The 24,592-nt window shown below is 28.6% G+C and overlaps 1 protein-coding gene and 1 long non-coding RNA gene across 2 annotated transcripts in view; both read left to right on the top strand.

The window, feature by feature from the left end:
* Positions 1–5,814: 5,814 nt before the first annotated feature.
* LOC111032657 lies at positions 5,815–6,462 on the top strand. The gene has a single exon (XM_022313059.1). It carries the CDS (start codon positions 5,815–5,817, stop codon positions 6,460–6,462), a length of 648 nt encoding a protein of 215 aa, XP_022168751.1.
* A 1,112-nt stretch (positions 6,463–7,574) lies between these two features.
* Positions 7,575–24,592, top strand: part of LOC111032700 — a 42,935-nt gene continuing 25,917 nt past the window's right edge. The window contains exon 1 of the long non-coding RNA XR_002604331.1: positions 7,575–8,353. This is a non-coding gene — a long non-coding RNA (uncharacterized LOC111032700). The remainder of the gene's footprint in view (positions 8,354–24,592) is intronic.

Raw genomic sequence — 24,592 nt, 5'->3', positions numbered from 1 at the left:
AATAAAGACATAATGGGAATTTTTACGCCAAATCAATTTTCGAAAAAATGATTTTATTTTTTTGTTGTAATTAATAGCCGCACAGGCGTACACGATTGATATTTTCACTAAATTAATTGAATTCTCTAAAAATGTTGATTTTTTAGCTATTTATAGCTTAGAACTTTTTTTAATTATTTTTGATAAAACTTGTTCACTTAGTAGTTTAAAAAAAAAACATTACTATAATGTATTATTTAAATTTTAATTTATAGGCACATTTTTTTAAACTAAAAAACCTAGTATCAATACGATATTATATTTATTATTCAAAAACCTTAAAAATCGCTAAAGTAAATTATATTTTGTTTAAAATTTGAATAGGGCACCTGTTAAAGTTTTATGACATTGTTGTTTTTAGATTTGTTTTATAGAATTTGAAGTTTCAAACAATAAGTTAGAATACAAGGTTTGTCATATATCAATATATTTTTACTATGTTTATGAGCATTTTGAAATTTTGAAAACGACTATTTCAATAACCAATAAAATGTATTTTAACATCATAATACTAATAACTCTAACTAATATACCCATACCTAATTCCTTTGCAGCTCGTTTTTCGATTCCGGTATTTATAATTTTCAACCTATTATATACTAGGTAGGTATATATTATAACTAGTAGATACACTAAATATCACTATGTACATGAAACTTTAACGAATTACCGATATCAGAACATGGTGGACACGGAACGCATAGAACGCAAAATGAACCCTCAATGAAACATAAAGTTATTTTACATTAAACAAATAAAGAAGTGATTTATCAATGTACTACGCTTCTTAACAGAGAAAAATATGAGACTTATAATTTCTGATATGTATTTTTAATAAATACATATCAAAAGTCTATGATTCTTCGATTTTTATTGATTTTTATTTTGTGTCAAAATTGCCTATATAGAACTCCTTAAATTGTGTTAAAATTCTTGAAACGAATACTTTATACTTAACATTGTGGTTAGGCTAGTTTAGGTTAGTTATACAAGTTACTCAATGTATATCGAATAACATTAATGTTGAACAATTTGAATACTACATTTTGTCTTAAACAGTTGTTCAGTGTATGGCTCGATGATGGAGTAGTGGAGTACCTCTTAGAACGAGCCATTGTAAACTCTCCTGATGGTAAATTCTCCCAAGTTTACTCAAGTAATACCTGACAGTGACATGTGACAACTCTCCCGAGTGACCAAGTCCGGAGTCTGTAATATCTTCGTTCATATACTACAATTTAATGTTTATAAGTTCATATATTATTATTGTTTATTATTTTTATATTATTATTATTATTATTATTACTATTTGTATTTTGTATGTTCATATTCAAGTTTTTCAAATTTAAGGCCCTCAAATGATATTCATGGCCAATGGAGATGCAGTCGAATGGAAACAAAACCTGTAAATTAATTTAAAAGTTCCATATATCTATAACGAGCTGTTAGAGTTAGGTCCTATGAAAAGATTTTGCCATAGTCATTAATATTATCATCATAGTTCACTTAATTATTTTTGTTTTATTTTTTTAATTATGAATATTAATTTTAATTTTGTATTTATACATTATACTTTAAAACAACGAATTTATTTGATTTTGATTTTCAATCTATTAAGATTTATATCATGCGTCAACTATTCAAAATTATAAATATTTATTGTGTTGCTCTAATCTGTCTTATGAAATGTATATTTAACCTATTTTATTTTTAACATTGTTTAGTTATAATAAATAGTAAAATAGTAAAAGCCATTGAACAAAAATTAAACAACAAAAAAAAACAATTGATTCATGAAATACGCACCAGCCATTTCGAGTACCTACTATTATTTGGAGAATCCGTTGTACTAAATTATTATTTATTACCACATATTACTGTTTAAAATTTTTCCACACCAGCAGTGGATCTCTGAAGTCTTATATATATTAAGTATAAATTCGAACCTCGCGGCGTATCCCTTGGAAAATATCTCCAGAATGGCTCTCGGAGAAATGAAGCCTACATACAATAGAATCTAGTAACAATATGTAAGAAATTAAAATAGTTGTTAGGTCTTAGGTAAGTATAGTATATTATTATTATATTATTAATGAGAATGACAGTTAATGGTAAAAAATAATATAAGTAGGTAGGTAACTATAAAAAAATTATGGTTGTGACTTATTTCAACGATTGGTTGACTAAAAATTATTATACTCGAGAACAAGCAATTACGTTTTTTACACTCGTCAAATTTTTTAAAAATATTTTACTTGGCACGGATAGGTTATAAACTTATAACTTATAATACAATATATTATACTGCATTTTGATACTCTTACATTTTTCACGTTCACAATATGTTTTATAAATTTGCGGTTGGTATGTGAAATATTTTTTGCATACATTATAATTATATATATATATAATATACTTCCGGTTATAATTTGTTCGCTCATATTTCACAAATATATGTATAGGAAGGGTTGCTTGAGTGCTTCATTGTTTACCACGATGAATTTATAAGTTTGGGGTGCGTGCTGCTGATATTAAAAATGACTACCATTTTACGGTAGTATGTATAGGAAGCACAATATAATGTATATTTTAATACCGTATATGTATGTATAATGTGATATAATGCATAGACTCCGTCTCGTCAGCACTAACCACAGTCATTACATATCTAGTGGCATACACGTTTATGCTGATTTTTATTTTATAGGCTTTTGTTGTAATTATCTACACATTGACTGGTGTCGCCAGTGATATCTGAGACAATGATCTCTAAATTATTACATTTATGGTTTTCATTTAACTATTTATCACTCTGGTTTGGCGATGGTCGACGAATGCTTGAAGCAGATATTGAATATTAATTAGTTGATAGTAAGTTGTGCATTTTTGATACATTATAACTATAAAGAGTAATGAAACGTATCTCGTATCAAAACATGGCTGAGAATTTTAAAGGTTCAAAAAACCTTTCAAATATCTGTCTATCCTAGCTATCCTCATATTGAACCACACACTAACATACTCGCCAAAAAGTATTTTTATTGAAGACTGTATAAGAAAAGCATTTATAGGTTAAAGAATTAAAAAAAATTAAAATTTCTACAGATAAATTAATCGACTCTCAAAGTTGAAGATTGATGCATTTTAAAAAGTTTTACTCAAAATTACTTTAGTTTTTGTTGATGATTTGGCAGCATATCTGTCTCACATGCAAGTTGAAAAATTAGCCCCTTCTGTTGTTGTTTTAAAAGAGATTCACTTATGCTCTTTGGCTAATTGTGCATAAACTGTTATACTGTCACAATTATATATACGCGTAGGTATTAAATATTATATTATAACTGACTAACTGACATTTGATCAAACGAGTAATTTCCAATACATTCTTACCCACAAATGTTCAGTACACGTGCATTCGTAAACTCCAAACCAGCTTTATGTACAATTTTGTCATATCGACAAGAAATTTAAGCCCATTAATATCCGATATTCCGATCCGTCTTGCCGTATTACATATTAAATTATATTATTGCCGCCGGGCTGGCTAAATGCATTTCTCATTATGCCTTCAAAGGACCAAAAGACTTGAATTGAACCACTCAAATGGAAATCAAGGCACCTTTTATTAAAACCCATCGCCTCTCTCCTGTTGTAATAGTGCTCAGCACAGTGGTGTGGATATGGTAGGGGATGATGGAGATAGATCCCTCAGAGCTTTAAGATTCTGAGTTGAGCGATGAATTCATTGTTACAATGGTATGTTTTTAAAATTATTTTTTGACTGCATTCAGATTTTACTGCTTTATACGATGTTCAACTTTGAGCCTTTGAGGATGGATATAATAGAAAATTGAATCTAGATTGCACTTTTAAGGGGTCAACATTTTCAGAACTTTTAATAATCAGAAAAAACCAAAAAAATTAAGGAAAACGAGAATTCTTAAGGAAAAACAGTCTTTGACCCAACTGATTTGGTTTTTTAGTGTAACTTAAAAACTAATGACTGTAGATACTTTTAATTTTCACCTACTGTTTATTTTATCATTTTTTATACATGATTTAATTTTTTAAATATCATGACTCGATTTGAGCTGTTAATAGACATTTGAAAATTTCAATTATGTTTAGTTTTTTTCTCTCTAAAATATCGACAAAAAATGTTCGTTGGGTCAAAAATCTGAAAAAGTCATATACAAGTTTCCATGTGAGTTATTTTAATAGCAGTTAAAATATATTAAAGATAAATGTGGATGTTTTTAGAAAAATAAGTTCAAATACTGACAAAAATTCATCAAAATATCGCAATGTTGCAAAGTATTTTGTAGTTTAAAATTTATAAAATAATGAATTTTTATAGCTAAGAATTAACTATCTAGAATAAGGTTTCTTTTAAGTAGTTCATTGTTTATACTATAACCAAAAAATATGAACTTGATTTTAATTTCAAGATCATAAGTATTGTCATTTTTGAGAAATAGCGATGATGAAGTGGTAATGGCTTTTATATTTCTTTATTATCTTTATAGATACAAAAAGCAAATTGCTATATGTTCGTCCTTCTTTTACTCCTAAACCATTCAAAAGATTGCAATGAAACTTTTGAGGAGTCCTTTAGGTATCCCAAGTAAGGCTTCTAAACTATTGCGACTAACAGCTGATCTAAGAACTCTGTCCTATCATTATACCCGGGGTCGGAATACGCTTGTGCGGTATGGAGAAAATAGGCACATGCTAAGAAGATAGATGTTGCACTAAAATGCAACAAATATACTAATCCCGGGGTGCTTGCGACTAACCCTCACCTGGAAAGTATAAATATTATGCGGAATAGCACCTTCAAACATAAGACGAGGGGTCAAAAAGAATAAAACAAGTATTAGGTAGTTATACTTATAATATACTCATTAAATTATGAACCTAACTTAAGTCAAGAAAAAACTTTATGAAGACACTTCGCCTATACAACGACAAATGAAGGGTATCAGACATGGTACATGACGTCCATGAGAATCTTAAGCCTGGGACTCTGCACATAGAAAGTACAAACATGATACGGCGGATCGAATGCTGTTACAAAGGAATAAGAACATCATCGCAAATAACATATTATAACCGAGTCGGCACAACAGACCAGCTTTGGAACGTGGGGTAAACGAGATAGGAAATAGTTGGTCAGGAAATGCTTCAATACCTAACCTCCATGCTACACTCTCAAATCCCTGTCTCAGACGGTTGAATGTGAAATGTGCAGTTAAGAACACTAGTTTTCCAAACTATGATCTCAACGAGCTGTGCTTATTTAATAACAACATACATTCTGTGATCGAGGGAAATTCTACGTGATAAAGAAATGACACTTCAATCTCCTACGGGAACCCACTGGCATTGCCCAAGTGAACGATCCATTACAATCGTAGTCTATTTATCTTATATCCTTGTTTTTCCATCCGTTAGTAACCAGTTCATAGTTATAATTTTTGATATTGGGATACTTGTAAGCTGTAGTTACTGACTATACATGCTATAAATGATTGTTAAAAATGAATTTTAATGAGTTATTTTCCGTAATATTTAAATTTTTAAAATGCAAAAATACATCGTTGAGACAAATACAATGTGTAGCATTTAGGGATATTTATGCAACTGTCTTATTATTTTACTTGTAGTTATGAGATAATAATAAAATTATTAACTTAACTACTATTATTTGTATACATTTTTTTGGAGTTGTTCGACAAACTTAATCTATCTCTAAACATATCCAAATGTAAGGTCATGACTTTCACCAGATCTCGTACTTCTTTAGTTTTCCCTTACCACCTGCGTGACACTGTAGTTTCACGCTGTAATGATTTTATTATGGATCTTGGGTTTAAATTTACAAGCAATTTGGACCCGAGCTTACACATTGAAATGATTTGCCGTTCTGCTCTAAGAACATTGGGCTTTGTTATGTGGTTGGCTAAAGACTTTGGCCTCAAATCTTCTCTTAAGGCTCTCCATTGTGCTATTGTACGGCCTAAACTTGAGTATGGTGCCGTAATTTGGGACCCGCATACTGCTGTTAATGCTTGTCAGTTAGAAAGGGTTCAGCATAGGTTTTTCCGGTTTGCCAGCTATTTACTGGGCATTGATTGTCCGCCTCATGACTACACACCTGTTGCCACTAATCTTGGTTTAGTTACTTTAGCTGAGCGCCGATGTTACTTTGGTAATACATTTTTAAAAGATCTACTGACTGGCGTTATTGATTCTCCTTCTTTACTTGCCCTAGTTGCTTTTAAAGTTCCACAGCGCTCCACCCGTTCTACTGCTATGTTTCATATACCCTTTAGTTCCACCAATTACATGCAAAATGAACCTTTAAGACGTTTGATATCGCAAGCGAATACGGACCCCTTCTTTAACTTTCTTGATTTTTAATTTTACACGCACTTATAATGTATTTCTATTGTTTGTTATTTTCTATCATCATATAATAATTGTAATATCTTTTCGGTACATATATATTTAATTGTAAAGGGCTCAGCCCGTAAATTCTTAATAAATAAATAAATAAATAATTATTTACTTTAATTTGAAAGTTTTGTAACGGTATTCATACAAAAAAAAAAAAACATAGTACAATGCATGGATAAATATATGGTACAATGTACCTGGTTGTGGTGTGATAAATTGTGTACAGCGTGGTGTAATAATTAACAAGTATTCACAAAAATTAGTAAATGAAGATAGTTAGATATAATAATTTAAATTATTTTCTAGTTAGTTAATATTTATCTCCGAAAATTTAAATAAGAAAACTGTACTAAAAACGAGCGTATACATATTTTCAAAATATTTTTTAGTTTTATACATTTTTTCTCACTAAACAATTATATGGTTTTTAAATAATTCTAAAATATCGTATGGTGTTCTTGTCTCTTCGGAAGGAATATATACTGTTTGTGAATCACAGTGTCAGGGTATAGGACGTCCGATACCTGAGGAGAATCTTATTAGTGGCCTAGTGTTAGATAGAATAATACATTATTGTGAACTCTGTTTATAATAATAATATAATATGCGATTCGCGTAATCATAATAATATGTCATCCGTACGACGCGACGATCGTAGCGCTAAGAACTACGAGAACAGTGCAACAATGACAGTTTATTTTTAATCGAGTTTAATTATTTTTTAAAAACGATTTTAACTCACGGGCCACGACCCCACGATTAAAGGTATTAATATTCAGATTATATTGAAGATAACAATAATAACTATAATACAGCCGCAGTACACAGATAATTGTGTTAGAACTTATACAATACGTTATAATATTATAATGTACCTATACAATATGTAACATTGCGACCGTATCGTATTGTTACACGCTGTTATATTTGTATGGCATAGGAGACTTGAAAAAAAAAATGAGCACACGAAATCATTGTAAACGAGGAACTAGTCTGAATAGGAACGGATATAATATACATGCAAATGGGTACCCCAGCTAGTGTAGAGATGTATTGTGAACGGGAGGCTGCAATAATAATAAACAAGAAAAGACACGCGAGCACCATATACGCGTCAGTATTCCTACACAGACATAATATGGAATAATGTTATGCGCTCGGACGACCAGTAGTTGACGCAGTGACTCGCGGTCCCCAAATAAACGCGTAGATTAATAATATTCTTCGGGTTGGGCTTCGTTTTGTTATCTTCAACACACATACTTCTAATAATAGAAGATGGCTGCCGACTGAGTGTTGTACGAGTAGAATCGGTCGGTCGCAAGTCGCACACGTGCAGCTCCTCGCCGCTTTCCAGAGATCGTCGGCCTGATTGAGTCCGCAACAGTCGAAAGCCCGCGGAGACGTCATCCGTACGACCTCGTCGTCGGGATCGAATAGAACGACGACGACCGCCACACAGCCATACGTTACTCTCGGCGAACCAAATATTTTCGGATTTAATTTTGTTAACGATATATTATTGTGTACGTTGCGTACACGCGCACAGTGCGTGTGTAGTATCGTCAGCTCATATTATATTGTACAATCGCGGGAGCGGACCGAATGTCGTACATTATAATATTATTATCATTTTCACATATTATTATTATTATTATTATTATTATTATATTATACGTGACGTGTCTGAGTCCATGTTCGAATTCGTCACCGACGGACTGCAGCAGGAAACGCATTGGGATTGCATATTCAGTGCATATACCATATTGTATATTATCTACTTCCCCATCGCCCGCCAGCTGTTCCCCGCCTGTACTAACGAAACACCGAGTACCCGAGGTTCAGCGACGAACAGGTAAAAAAATTAATATTACTGTCTTAAAAAACGAATCACGTACGTGCCGACAGTTATGCAGCAGTCTATTGTGATCAATTAAACATTCATTATTGGAAGTTGGCACTCACGCTGTCATAATAATATTATTAAATGCACTAGTGCATACAGCGTGATTGACAAGACACGCTCATTGCTCACCTCCCCTCTCAGTGTTGTTTACTGTTACTGTGAATTAAAAATATTTTCTTTTAAGTTTTATTCTTTCAAAATTGTTGAGTTTTCAATAATTTAATTTTCTTTTTAAACAAGATTAGAAACACGCCTAGCTTATATTGCTATCTCTATGACTGTAATCTATTGGCGAATTCACATTTAATTTGTTTTAAATTTCTATAAAACAAATCTTCTAAACATTTACAAAAGGACATTGTCAATTGTCCTTGCATTTTACTCGAATGAGAATACACGAATCTTTTCTATGTATTGATATTTTTTAGCGCAGATGCTTATTTCAAGAACTCCTTAAATGCCATAACAAATCGAAGTTAGTACAGAAAATACATATTTAATTTCACTTAAATCTTCAAAAATTGTAGAATAGGGGTAAACGTGTGATTGATGAAGTATCATATTATGTATAAATTGATGTATGTAAAGTACAGAGTGAGTGGCGTATTCATAGGAGGGGGCAAGGGTGGTAATTTTAGCTGGAAAAAAAATGTTTAAAATTATTACGATGAATTACAAACTGACAACCATATTCTAAACATAAAAATATTGTAAACTTTTGGTATAAAATGCAACGAGTCATATTCTTTAATCTCGATCCTACTTAAGGTTACTAATACAATTTTGTACATATCATCTAAACTCATAAAATATCTATTAGAATTTGAAGTATTTTATTATACTTACTACAACTCTTATGCTATTCGATATATGAATGTAAATTAAATATATGGATATTGGATAAGCTGTAAGCGTATTTATTTTCACTTCCAATCTTATAGTTATTTAAATTTTATCATTTGTTTGTGTCTTAGTAAACTCAATAATATAAATATAATATTATAATACAAATTTATCATATTATTTACCTAAATTGTAAGTACACTAAATAAACGGGCTGCATGTGAATTTGCATCATTGCAGTGGGTTTGAATTTATTTTCTCCAGTGCCCACACACACGTTCACAATAATTCGAAATATGTGACTTGCACCACTCGTTGTACATCAATACGATGCCGCATTTTTGTTGAAATTGAATAATCGTAGAAAATTTCAAACAGTACCTATCTAAATATCTAATAAATATGGATACCTTTATTGGATAGGAATAAATAATAATCGACAATGGCAAATATTGATACACGTGTGGCACGAGTAACAACCTTTAGTACAATTATTTAAAGTTATTATACATTTTAATACGTAGAGTATAGAGACAAGCACCATAAATGCTATTAAAAAACATCTGAAAATGTATTATTGCTTTTGTAATCAGTATGAAATTGACTAATAAATTATAATACTGTAATCGTGTTTCTTGGAAACAGTCAATTTCACCGTGATTTGAATTCATAATAATTTTAATAAGCCGGCACAATTACATGATAATATATTAAAACACTCATTGACTAACTATTTTTGAACGATACTTCCTGAAAGACTACTTGCATGCGACCGGATGATTCACGGCGCAATTCGTAATTATTGTGCTGTTAGTATTAATTTTAGAACATTCGTTGAATTTGTAAAACGATTCTGAACGGTATACTGGACGTATTTTATTCGATTTACAATTTCAGTGTTTTATTTTCTAATCGAAAGTCGATTGAAGGGAAGTGGACCGTACTACCACCGATGGAACATTACCTGAAAAAATGTACGCATATAAGTTATAACTTGTCACAAACGCACATACAAATAATAAGTGTTTGAGAATTAATGAATAATGATTTCGACTAAGAAGTACATACTCGTAGTTCAAAAACCGAATTTCACTAATATTATTTGAAGATTGAAACGTACTGTTCATACCACTGTAATGTTATGACTTTTTTTTTTTTGTAACGATGAACACACCATCAATAGAGCTAAATGAGTTGCCTATACTTTTGCACGGCGAGGAGTACTTTTGTACGGTTCGTTGTATTAAATTTATTACACTCGTGGCCTAACTATAAGTCGTATTTCCATTATTATCTTACCATTATTATCTTGTATATTACGAACTTTGGAAGGTTAATGTCATATTATATTATCTATGCTAGATGGTTGAAAACTCTATGGATATCCAGGAAGGGTATTTGCTATTTTATTTAGAAAAGTTAAAATGAATGATTGAGTAGCAATTAAAAAAAAAAAAATATCCACGCAGGGACAAAAATGCAGTAATAAATAGTTATTCTTTTTCTATTCCCTGATATGGTCATGAATGTGTATACCGGAACACCGTGGACGGGTACACCTCTTTTAACTATTTGAATCGACGAATATCAAGTTGTAACTTGTAAGGTCAATATATTTAATGCTTTAACATTTAAATTAGTACTTGTGAAATTGAAAATTTACCTAAGCTAGTTTGTTATGTGTGATTTTTGCGTCGGCATTTTCAATCTTTGTCAAAACTGACTGTGAAGAACAATACATCATCGTTCATCATCAACATTTAAACAATTACGTTGTACGACGTACACATATTAGTATTTTTATTTTTTAAGTTGTTTGAACCATTAATTATTGAAATCGAAAAAAGGTCGCAACAAAAATTAAATAGTCCATCGTTATACATCAATCTACATATTATGATAATATGCCATATGTATATACTATATAGAATATACTTAATAATAATAATAATAATAGTTATTATGAATATTAAAAGTAAAACTAATAACTATATTATATTATTATTTGTGTAAACATGCCGACAAACATATTCAATGTTCAAGAAAATATACAGTACATTTAAAACTAAAAAAGTGTATTGAAATAATTGAATACTGCATATTTGTAAGAAATTTTGGTATATTTTTGTACTCGTTTTTACTTAGAGGAAAATAATCGATACAATAAAAGACAGTAAATCAGAGGAAATATTGAAAACTTGGAAATCAAAGCTTGTGATTTTTATTTTGGAGTAATCAGTAGGCAGGATGAAATAAAATATTATTTACGCTTCGACTGATATTGATTTTTCGTCTTCTATATGGATGTAAAGTATTAGTTAATGTTCAATCAAGTGGAATTAAGCAAACCCAATAAATTCTGAAATGTCCCTGCTTGTATTTTAGTCTGTAGACTTATGCGTATTCCAACGCTAGTTATTACTCAATTGGGGTCCTGAAGAATATAGTTTCTAAAATTGACAATACCTGAAAAGCAAAATATGTGATCATACTTGGTATTATAGTCCTTTTGGTGGTTCTATAAAACTAAGTAAATTACAAAGAATCGAATGGTATTCAGAGTACGAACGTAATAAATAATAATAATATGTTATGTACTTGTATTGTGTAAATTGTATTATAAATTACTCTATACCTAATATGTTTTATTAAAATAAATTATACATCATTATAATATTAACACATGATGTAAAATTAAATCTAAAATCTTTTTCCTGGAATGTTTAAACAAAGTTTGATTTTATCAGTCTCCCAGAATGACAAGGTTTCCGGGAATATGACGTATTTATAATTTATATTCACCAAGCTGTTTATCGTCTTGACCGCCGTCTCGGCTGTATATCTGATTTCATGGAATTCTCAACTGTTTCTAAAAAATGGCATGTGATATGTGGACGATTTGAGTTCGCATTAAAGTGTTTACGTTATAAATAATAAAATATGACATTTCGTATTATTTTTTACGTTTGTAATATTCAAAATTAAATTATTCTTCGATCATATAATTCGGCACAGATGGTACATAATGTTATTACAGATGAGTTAGTACCTACTTGGTTTTGATTTATAAAATAGTAAATATACCTGCCACATTTAAAGCCAAGACTCTTTTTTTTATGTTTATTCTGAGCGGCTCCGCTGTATTAACTTCACATTGATTTTTTTGCGTACCTACACTTTTTAATGTTTATAGTACGTAGAACATAATATGGTTTAATCTTAAACTTTGATATTGTGTTTTGGTAGCAAATTTGTTAGAGCTTATACTTTGAGGAGATCAAAAGTAGAAATGCAGAGTACTTTTCAAATTTATCGGAAAAATTCAACAACGAAAGTGTGGGCAAGTTACCAAACCGATATGATATACAGTAGGCGACATCTAGTGCACCTCGTCATTAAAAGCTTAGGTCACTGAAATGAATGTGTTACATACGAAAAACGATTCTGAGAGAACATGGTCTGTCAGCCTATATTAATAAGTATATTTTATTATATCTTTATATTGCTATCTGCTTTGGATAAAATTAAAATTTTAATTTTAAATAACTATATAATGTCTATAATGTCTTTGAAAATAATATACAATAGGTTTCTTAAAAGTTATATCTTACCGAAACTACATTGGGCTCAATTTTAATTAATCGATATTTGAAATAGAAACTAGATTGAAATTAGATATTTAAACAATAAATAATGAATTTAGTAAATTTATTGTAGTTCAAAAAAATATTATTCTTATTTCTTAGGGACTTGAAACTTTTCCCCATTACTTGTTCATAATTTAATATTCAAAACATTCCATGATGTATAGTATATAAAAGTGATTTTGTGGTAAAAATTAATTGAACCAACCGTTCAGTAATACAAAAATATCCATCGAAATATATCCTGACAGACCACCCCCGCTTGGAATCGTTTTTCGTACTCAATGTAAATCATTACATAAAGCACACCTATAGCTACTATCGGTACAGCAGAGCGACTCACTTGGTTTTTTTATTTTCATTCTAGTACTATTGTTTGATTTATATTTGATAACAATAGTCACAAATTTGTGTTGCGTATTGGGTTGATGGATCTTTTTTGTACACATAAAATAATATTCTTATAATTAGTATACCTAGTAAATTTAAAAACTAACGTAAAGACGATTACTAAACGTTTAATTAATATGAAATCATGTGATTACCTTTTCACAATATTGATCAATAGGTATTCAAAGAAGAATGCTAAGGATATATTATTTCCATCTGATTTGTGGAACAGGAAAATTGTTGAAAAAAACAAACGCTGCAAACGCTTTTCTAAATGAAGAGATATTACGAATACCACCCATGGAGTACGATACTTTTATTTTACATTTTTATTTTTTAATTTAATAATACTATTATTACGTTTTAATCATTAAATATGGTTATCTGCCAACAATTATACAACAATAATATCTGTTGTGTTCTCATATTATTATGGTGAATTTATATAATAACAATGAACAGTAATAAAAATTTATTGCACAACTTGTGGTTAAGAAGAAACCATAAAATGTTTACAAATATGTGCAACTCTTTCAATATAAATCGAAATATTTTTAAAAAGTGGTAGGTATAAAATTAACAAACCATAAGAAGAAGATCCCACATGAATAGACATCATACGCAGTAATACGCTTAATTTAGTATATTTTTTAAATAAAATCCAAAAGCGATTTTTTGTATTGACAACTTTGACTATAAAGATGCACATTTCTTGAGCATAATATACAACATTACAACATGTATTATACTTACCGAATTTCTGGCCACGAAACCGTCTGTCGGCTAAAAATTATATTTTAAAAACACATTTTTTAGATAATAATGTTTACACAAAACCACTGAACAATGAACAGTTTTGTATAAATTTAACGCGTTTCACACGCAGATTTCCAAGTAAAACTTATATAAATTATGAGCTATAATAATATGACAACGTATACTCTGATGCATCCCTGGGCCTTAATTATGAAGGGATATATAATAGGAAAGTCTTCGATCTTTGAAAACGTGAACAATGGACATTAAAATTTACAAAGTCATATTATAATGCTTGCAGATGGATATTTTTTTACCACAGTCAGCAAATAAAGCATAATAATTTACAAAAGTTTGAAGTTCAAATTAAATAAATTCAATTTTGCAAATTTAATTTTAATTTATAATGCAATATATATTAACAATTTACCGTAACATGTAATATGTTGATACATTTTAATTTTTAATAAATGAAAAAAAAAACAATTTACCATTTTACAATTATTGGTAATAGTCAATATTATTGAATAATTATATAAACTGAAAAAAAACTGAACAATTTTGGAAAAAAGTAAATTATATCTGAAATATATGTATAAGCAAAACTTCATCTACAAAAAATAACGCCTCCCCCCTCCATTGTGCATTCGTTTTCAACCAATGATCGCATACTGTTATCATGTTGTGTAGTCTGTTCGACTTCTCTCGATAACAGACTACATCACCACCTTTAACTTTTCAGACCGGTGGAAAAAGGTTATACTGAATATATTATATAGTAATGCAATATAATTAACTGTAGTCTATGCCGAGAACTTGTCCATGTGTGTAAGGAGGTGAATGTAAGATGACGTAAAGACTAAGGGTAGTCATGAAAAGGTTGCAACTCGACACTAATGTTATATACTAGTGCTGTACGTCTATACCTACGACTAAACCTATGACCAATAGACTTTTAGAAAGATAAAAATGTAATTTTACTTTAACGGATCACGTAATGCCACGTAATTTGTAATTTTTGTACTTATTACCTACCTATATGGCTATACCTAATTTGATTTTAATCACATTTGCAGCGCAGTACGAAATTTGAGAACATTCAGGGACTAAATTTTAGGCTCTGCACGAGTATTGTTAAATGTACAGTAGTATAGGACATAATTGCAAGTAAATTAGTTCAATTCAAATCATATTATTATTGTTTTCGAACATTTGTTTGAAATGCACACAGTTACCGCAATGATTTCGAACGGTTATGTATTTGCACCAACTCGATCTGTTCTCCATTTATAAAATTTGTTAAATTTATTTAATTATGTTAATGTAATAAACTAATAAATACCTACATTATGATAATACATCATTGTTAATGACGTAATCTGCGTATTATGACATTTGCGTTCATCTGAAGTTGTTATTTGTAATGTGTTAATCACGCATGACTGATGTATAAAAAAATATACAAACACTCGTTCAATGTAATATAATATATTCATTAATCACGATTAATATAATATTATTAATTTCCAAGAAATATTCAATTATTTGAAAATCATCTATAATAAGAACAAACCCAAGTGAATTAAATTCCTTGGTATAAAAATAAAGCAATAGGTATACGAAGTAAAACAATTGCAAATAGGTACCTAATAAGTGAATAAACTTATTTTATTATTTTTTTCTTCGAATTTTACTATACATTTGCGTGGGACCATCCGACTTTGTTTACATTATTTTTTTTGTGTTTCGCAAGTCGTCCACGGAATAAATTACAATAATCGAGCCAAACACATGAACATGGAAATGGTTGTAATAAAATAGTAAATAATTTCAACAGTTGGATGAACGGTTAAATGTATGAGCATTAAATCAGATTCTGATTTCTGAGAGAAACATAAAAAATATATTGTTCCTAAAAAATGAATTTTTTTCAACTCAAGCTTCCATCACAAAACTAAAAAATAAATAATAGATGTATACTTTAAAAACAAACAAAAATATGTACACATAAAGTAGCATTATTAGTTATTATAATTTAATATGGAAAATAACATAGAGAAAAAAATTTAATATTTTTTCATATTATTGTATAATAATTTATTTATTTATATAATTGCCATATTGGATCAAGTGCAGTGTAAATAATTTAGATATGAAATAAGTAAATGTATAATACCCTTAGTTAAGTTATTACTTATTAATCAAATTTTTTTTTCTATAAAAAATATACAATATATATGCCCAAGAGCATAATACGAGTATGTGCTACAAGCAATCAATACATGAAAAAGGGTGATGGAAGAAACCATCCTGCAGTGATCGTCCTTTCTTTTGATTAAAATTAATCACGTTTAAATAATAAAAAAAAGTTAATACTAAACTTAAATCAAATGTTTACGCGTTAATTAACTGGTTTACTGATGGAATCGGTATGATTTTAGTAAGCGTCTGATTTTTTATTGTTGTTAGAACTTTATATTCAAACGTTAGTACTTATGGCATGCTAACCCCCTCATGAGGACGTTCCACCGGCATGTTGACAAAGTCTTTACAAACGTACAACATAGAGGCTTTGCATTCATCTGAAATAATGTTGTGTTGTAATCTTTAATTTTAATGTAGTGAATTACCAAACTGAAAGGTAAGAACATGATCGATGTTCATCTGTCAGTTTTTTACGATATTTTAATTTTGAAATGCTAGCCATGTAATATAAGCATTTTGTAATTGCAGTATTTTACTTTCTCATAAAGTCATAACTCGTATAAAAATCAAAATATAAATTAACTCTGTTAGAAAAGGTAATTTATTAAAAAGCCAAACTGGTTAACATTACAATATTTATGATTATACCTACCATACATATTCTAAAGTATTTTCTGTTGATTTCCTTACAGTACAATATAGTACTATATCATCATCAATATTACAAACTGTTGAAGAATATATCTAAATAGGTACATAGGTACGCATGGTTTTATCATGTATAGAACTGTGTATTTTTCTTTTTATTATTTTCGTATCTTTTCAATTTTATATTTATTTACCTACTTGTTGTGCGGAGTACGGACACTCGGAGTAGATATCGAAGCGTATTGTGTTATTTTTGAATAACAGATCGTAGGAGCATAGAAAACACGTGCTAATTAAATATTTTTTTTCTATAAGAAGTGAAATCACATTTATTATATACGTGATCATTTATTTTAATATTGTACGATAAGAACTCAGCGCCCAAGTTGAATACCTGTACTGTGTACCTATATACTTCATTATTGACTACTGTAAGAGTGTGAGTTGTACAAATAATGTACATAATATTATATGAAATGTTGTCAACCTTACATTAAAATTAATGCTGCGATCAAATAGAATTAGCACATTTTATGAATTTTTTTATGTGTATTTTATACATGGTTATCGATTATAGGCCAGGTATATCTGGTATGGAGTCCATTATTTTCACATTTATTACCGATACAAAAAAAACTTTTAAGCGCCGATAAAAGAATTTCGGACTGTTATTAAAATACCAAAATATATTGTTGATATTAATTTCCTAAGAATATTTTTTTTTTGTTATACCTATCACAATCAATTATTTCCTTTTGAATTGTTACATGAAATATACCTGACTCCTTTGATTACGACTTTGAAAAGTTTATTGAGGTTAATTACTCTTGGTAGGGCAAGGCTATAATATACTTTTCTATTCTGTTACCTTTACAATGAATTTTATGTTCTTCCAGTTACTAACAAAATATATTTAAAAACCACTCCATCACTTATTCATAAATATAAATACCTATTATGTGAATCTATATCCAGATATACCTAATACTAGAAACAAAATAAACACCAAAACTTAAACACAAATAAAATGTATAATAGGACTATTGTTGGGTAACAAAGCACGATGAACAAAGGCACTAAATTATGTAAAAAACTTGTTATTTATTTGAATAATTTTAGTACCCACCTTTATTTTATTTTTTATTAAAAAAATTTGTTTGGAAATTCAATTTTAACCATTAAATTTAACTTTATAATTGTATACAAGTTCAATTGACTATATAAAATATTGTGGATAATAGTTAATACAATTTTACTCTGATCCCTCCCTTTCGGTGCAAGATTTTAGCTTTTGATAGGGTAATAATAACTTATTTTTGTTTTTTTATATATGTGTATACTTATGATCATAATGTTGATTGATTGAAACAGTAAAATTAATAAAATAAATAATTTATAATCATTGAGGAATTAGATTAGAAAATTTCAAGTACAATATAGAGGACGATTTGAGTAGAACATTCTACGTTAAATATTATGTTTTAAATTTAAAAAAAAAAACAATTTAACCCAGAATATTAAAATGTTTGTATCTTTTCCTTAAAAATTTAAATCAAAATCAAAACGATCTACTAAAATAATTCAAAAATGAATTTAAATTCATTTTGATTGTTTAATTAATATGTTTTATTAATTTCAATGAAATTGCCTATGTATAACCCCTTATTCAGTTTAAATATAACGCAATTGCATTACCTGCAGTTATGGTTTAACACTCAAATGGGGGGGGGGGGGTATATTTATGTAAGAGATTTAATGTAAGATTTATTAAGGACGATTTTTACAGGATCACCGGATAAAATGATAATATATAATGTACCTATGTCTTATAATGGGTCAAAACATACAGATAACATAATGTACGTACTACGTATAATAATTATTATAATATAGAGGTAATAGTATTTAAAAATAGACGCATATATACTTGATATCGTTATGAGTGACAAAAGAGTCACATAATTTACTATATTATACTGTTCTAATATGTTAATAGTTGTAATTTAGATAAGGTATTTTTAAATGTTGTATGTTGAAAAACACTAAACGATCATTTCTGACGTATTTATTTTCGTCCGTCATTTTATGTTGACCAATTTTTATTTGTTCCAACACAATGGACTGTAATACTGTATATATTGAGGTCATTAAGGGCGAGTCCTGAAATTTAACCAGACAAATTTAAAATGGAAATGAGTAAATTATAGAATTAGATTGGAATGCAATGTAATTAGACAGACGGTCATTGTACATTTTTTATAATATATCTGTATAACATTGTGATATTAATTGTATAAATAGACTTAGATTTTATATAATTGCTAGATTTATTGCTACACTTATTAAGTGAGCAGTATAAATGACAAATTTCTAAAAAAGTAAACGATTGAAGTATATATGTCACCGGCAATATGAATAATTGAGGTATTTTGAAAAATGCCTAGGAATTATGTATACTGCCGACCCATTTTAGGTAATGCAAATAAAACATAGGATTTTCAATATTATTTTATATACAACCTAGTTATTTTATGAAATACCTAGGCGTTATGTAAATTAACTATTTTTTTTTAGGCAAAGTAAAAAAACAATTTATCATAATATGTTATAATATTATATTAAGATTCTTATAATTATAATATATTATTACTTATATTACAAAATCTAATTTTTATCTACTATTATATTTGTATACATAGGTATTGCTATATTAGTAATACTATTGTTATATTAAGTACTATTATTTATACATTTTACTTACTACTATCTACTTATTACTACATGTTGTAGAAAAATGGCATTTTGAAGTGCAAAAAAACATTATTTTTAAGGCATATGCACTTTTTATTTTGATACTTGATCATACAAACACAGTTTAAAAATCATTGGCTAGTTCCTGTCGACTGTTCCTTTGCTACTGTTCTTAACGCCACTTTTGTGTCTGTTGGAACATTGTAAATTTTTAGTAGCTTTTTTTGACATTCAGTGAATTGACTACTGGCGTATCACTGCTTCAGAACTTCAGAATTTCAATCTTCATTGCACCAAATCGTGCACACGCGTACACGGTGCGTGCATTCACGATAAACTATAACTTGTAAGTAAAGTCGCTGGTATTAGGCGATACCTAATTTTGTTTATTTTTATCATATTTCCTACTCCACCTTGGGCATTATACATAATACAAAGCTTGCATTATGTATATTTCCGAATGATTTTTGGCATTTTATATAATTCCTAGGTGTTTTGTAAAATACCCGATTCTCCATATTGCCGGTAACATAATGTAACTAAATGTTTACTAAATTTGTCATAACCACCAACATTTACAATTATTTTGTAGTTAAAAATGTATATAATTTTAAGTTGTGATAACTTAAACATAAAATGATACAAGCTTCCTTTAGGTTGATTTACAAAACATAATCAGTCCTCTTTTTTCTTCAGTAACGCAGTTAATTAAAATATAATATTTTAAATGTCGAAGTATAGATATTTTGTTGTTCAGTTATTTAACTTTGTTTTCTAATATATAAGGATAGGTAATACGCTTGAAAGATATATTATCCATAAATGGGACTATGGTGATTTGAAATTTTTAATAATTAATATCAATCTACTAATGAGCCATGTACCAATATAATTTGTAAATATGGTTCAAGTTGAGTAAATAATAGATTCAATATTACATCTAATTAATATTTTTGTAAAACCATTTTTTAAAACAACTATTTTTATTTTAAATATTTTAACAGGGAACTCTCTTCAAATTTAATGTCAGGTGTATCAACATTTTCAAAAAAGAATATTGACTAAATAATTTCAGTAAAAAAAGATGATTTTTATTTGAAAAACAGAAGGTTATATTGCCACAAGACACTGCTTAATAGAAGTTAAAAAAAATGTCAATGATTTGAAAATATGGACTTTAAGAATATTTAAGAATTCTGAATTCAGATTTTTAAATAAATTCATTATTAAAGAAAAAAATAGAGTTGAGCAATGAACATGCTTGGTGAATTACCCTGTATACATTTTTTTATAGAGATTATAATTTCAAATGTTGACAACATTTATATTCACACAAAAATTACGATTTTAATTTTGAATGCATGTAGTTCAAAACATATAATTCGAAGGGACTTAAAATATTTTTTCCACAGAGTTAATTATTATTTAGTTTAATTTTCAGTTTTATAAATACAACGTATCATTGTATTATACATACAACGTTCTATGGTGCGTCGGTATTGATTTATAACTTTATTAAGCTAAAACAGCTAGGTATAGTAGTATTTTATGAAAATGCAATAATTTAATAATTACTGTGATTGGTTTTTGGCCAAAAGTAGTTTAAACTACCGTAATGCGATGAAAAAAACTATTGATTACCTACTAATATCAATATACCTAAATATATAAGAAAATATCTTTAAACATTTAGGCTTACAGACTGTCTCCGCTCAGATTCATTTTTTACAATAATTTTTTTTTTATGTATCAAAATATTGACAATGGATCTTGAATTTCAACTTTTTTTTTCACAGTTTTATTTTAATACTTAGTTTGATATTTTGTATGGTGCAGAATCCTATACGAGCGTCACTCACGATAAAGTAGTATTAGTCAGTGATTAAATTGTGAACAATTTAGAAGGGGGGTGCATAGGCATTTTTTTTTTAAGACGTAGACTCTGTCTTTCCGCACACCCCTTGTTTTCAAGCACTGTTATTCGTTATAGCAAGAATATGTCACACATTTTGAGTGTTGACACCTTTTTTGTTTGACGCAATTGTCGGTACACTTCAAGAACCTCTATAAAATAACCTTAAATCTTACGTATATGAAACCAAATATTCGCTAAGTTTGTGTTGTATCTTTTTCTGAGTAATCATATTGATGTTCTTTGTTTAACTTGACGATGATTGATGCACTTTATAACAACTGAATTTATTCTCTTATACAAGTATGACGTGTGTTAAACTTATTTTTTCTGTGCCTTCGCTAACTTGGTAAATGGTAATAGTAAATTATGATTAGTCGTTGTTTGTTATACGTTATATATCGTGTTCTCAAAGTTACATCCATATTTTTTATAACATCAATAAGTTTAACCTCCCAAGACTTTTTATGATATCAACGTCACTTTCAGTTATGGTGAACAATTTACAACTATGAAATATTTTAATTTCAAATGGTCTTTTCGTAATTGTAAGTTATAGGGGTTATAGCGCAGCGACGAGGAATTCGTTTTTTATCGACAATTTTCTCGAATTACCTTTAAATACTTTATGAATGTATAAAAATGTCGGTGAATACTTCGGAAGTATAGATGTACAAGTATAATAAGTATGTAATTTTGAAAAAATAGAATCGTTAAAATATCGAGTTGCAAAACACTGTTTGCGGTAAAAAAAATTGATACATGCATAATTTTGAAATTAGCATATTCGAGCACGAATAGGAAGAGTTACTCCCTTTCCAATCATGAAGCAGCCACGCAGGGATATAAATATTACAAGTATGATAATTTGATCTCCTTTTAGAAAATTTTAAACGACGTTACACGATGGTTAAAATTTATAAGTCACAAAAAATGGTTATAAATGAGCGATACGCTCACAATCAACAATATATTACATCATATTATTATATCATACACTGAGATATAATAGGTGTAGATTTAATGTTTATATAAATTTAATTATGTATATATAATTGTGTTATTTAATCGAGTTGCTACAGGGTTACTGCAATAATATATATAATAATATAATCACATTCACACAATATAGATATAGGTATCAATTATTAACCTATACCTACATACAATAATGATATATTATTATTTATTATATTATGTGTATTTTCTAAATTAATAATTTTACACGAACAACATAATAATATATAATACTTATATTATATCACACATAATATATTATAAGATATAGTCAGATTTACTTCATATATGGGTGGAATTTGTGAATAGGTTCAACACGAACATAAGTAATTATAGATTTTGCGGGTTTAACCTTAAAAATAGCCAAAGGGTATGATCATGATTCGAGTGAATTATTGTTATTATATTGGTATAGTAAGTTATTAGTAATTACACATTTACACACGTCAAACGCGTGCGAGTGTGACAATAATTCATAGGTACATGGTAATATGGTAGGTATATCGTGTATATTTTATTGAGACAACCTATATTGTTAAAAAATGTCCCGCGAGATAAAAATAATATAACTTTTTTATCTAATTATTATTGATCTGCGCACTTATAATAATATTAATACACAAAGTTTTGTATAGATTAACTTTGAATTGCCTATGAAATTGAGTGATTATTTGTACAATAAATTATAATTCAATATATTGTTGATACCTATGCGTATTGTAGTCATATTATTTGTCCTCATAAACATAACTTTTCTTTCCAAATAATATACTTTTATCAGATCACCTAGCAGAAATACTTAACCCAGAACCCATCAACATCCTCAAACTCATTCGGTTCCTTGCAGAAACCCAACTATTAAAGAAAATATAAAATATACAATTTTTCCATATATAAATCATTATATCTTTATGTATCTTCTTTTCAATGCGCAAATGTAACTGCAAACTGTAAATTATAATTTTAAATGTATCTAAATGTAATACGTCCAATGGCCTCTGATGCCGTGGACAGTTTTATCTAATAAAGAAAAAATATATATACTTTTGAACTTATAAGGTTCTCAAAAAACGAATTAATTATTATAGCTTTGCATTTTTAGCCTCCCACTCTTATCCAAAATGTCTTCCTCGCTATAGCAATTCCTGCATGCAGATATCTAAGGTGACATAAGGGGAACGTGATGCAGCTGTGATCTATTAAATTAAATATGCAAGGATTTAAAAAAAAAATGTAAATAGGTACCTTATATAATAACTTATAAAATAAAATAAATTATTTTAGTTCGAAGCATCGTCAGTGGAGGGATTTTTTTTGAAAATTGTTTATGTTTATATTTTTCAGTTACCTATTGGTGTGATATATTTTTAAAATAATAACAATTTAATAATTGTATTATGGTTTTCCTAAACATGAGATAAAAATATTTAAATGTTTATTTTGGCGTTAATACTTGAAAATCTGCCATGGTCAATTCACAGGGTTATAATATATTAATGTATATTAAATATTAATATTTAAAAAAATATATTTATATCAGACAATAAAATTGCCCTTTTTAAACATTCAGTATTCTAGTAGTTATGTATTTACAGGTGGGCGAAGTAGAATCCGAGTGACAATGTACGAGAATAAACACCCACCCATATAGGCAAATATTCAACCTCGATCGTCTGAATTTTTTTATTTGTTTACAGTATATTCACGTGACTCTGAGCCAGTATTTACTCATACATTTTACACGGTTATATCAATGAATTATTATTTAGTATAAGTACTTGCGTAAATACAATAATATATAATTTTATAGATAGACCGTTCTTAAAATATACATATCGAGTACTTATTTCGTATATTAATTAAGAATAATTCTATTTTTAAATCCACAAAAAGTGATAACAATAATAAGTAAATACGTTAATATGTTACATAAGAAGTAATTAAGAACAATGCTGTTCCGAAGCACATATATTTTGTTGGCACCTTGTACCGTAAGATAAAACGTATTATAATATGACTTTA

Source organism: Myzus persicae, unplaced genomic scaffold, assembly GCF_001856785.1.
Source record: "Myzus persicae strain clone G006 unplaced genomic scaffold, MPER_G0061.0, whole genome shotgun sequence".
In the NCBI taxonomy this organism is placed as follows: Eukaryota; Metazoa; Arthropoda; class Insecta; order Hemiptera; family Aphididae; genus Myzus; species Myzus persicae.
Note: the sequence above shows the minus strand (reverse complement) of the source record. Positions and strands in the feature narration are given on the sequence as shown.

What these genes read in the sequence shown, in the direction of transcription:
- LOC111032657 (XM_022313059.1), top strand. Translation starts at nt 5,815, where the DNA reads ATGACTTTCACCAGATCTCGTACTTCTTTAGTTTTCCCTTACCACCTG.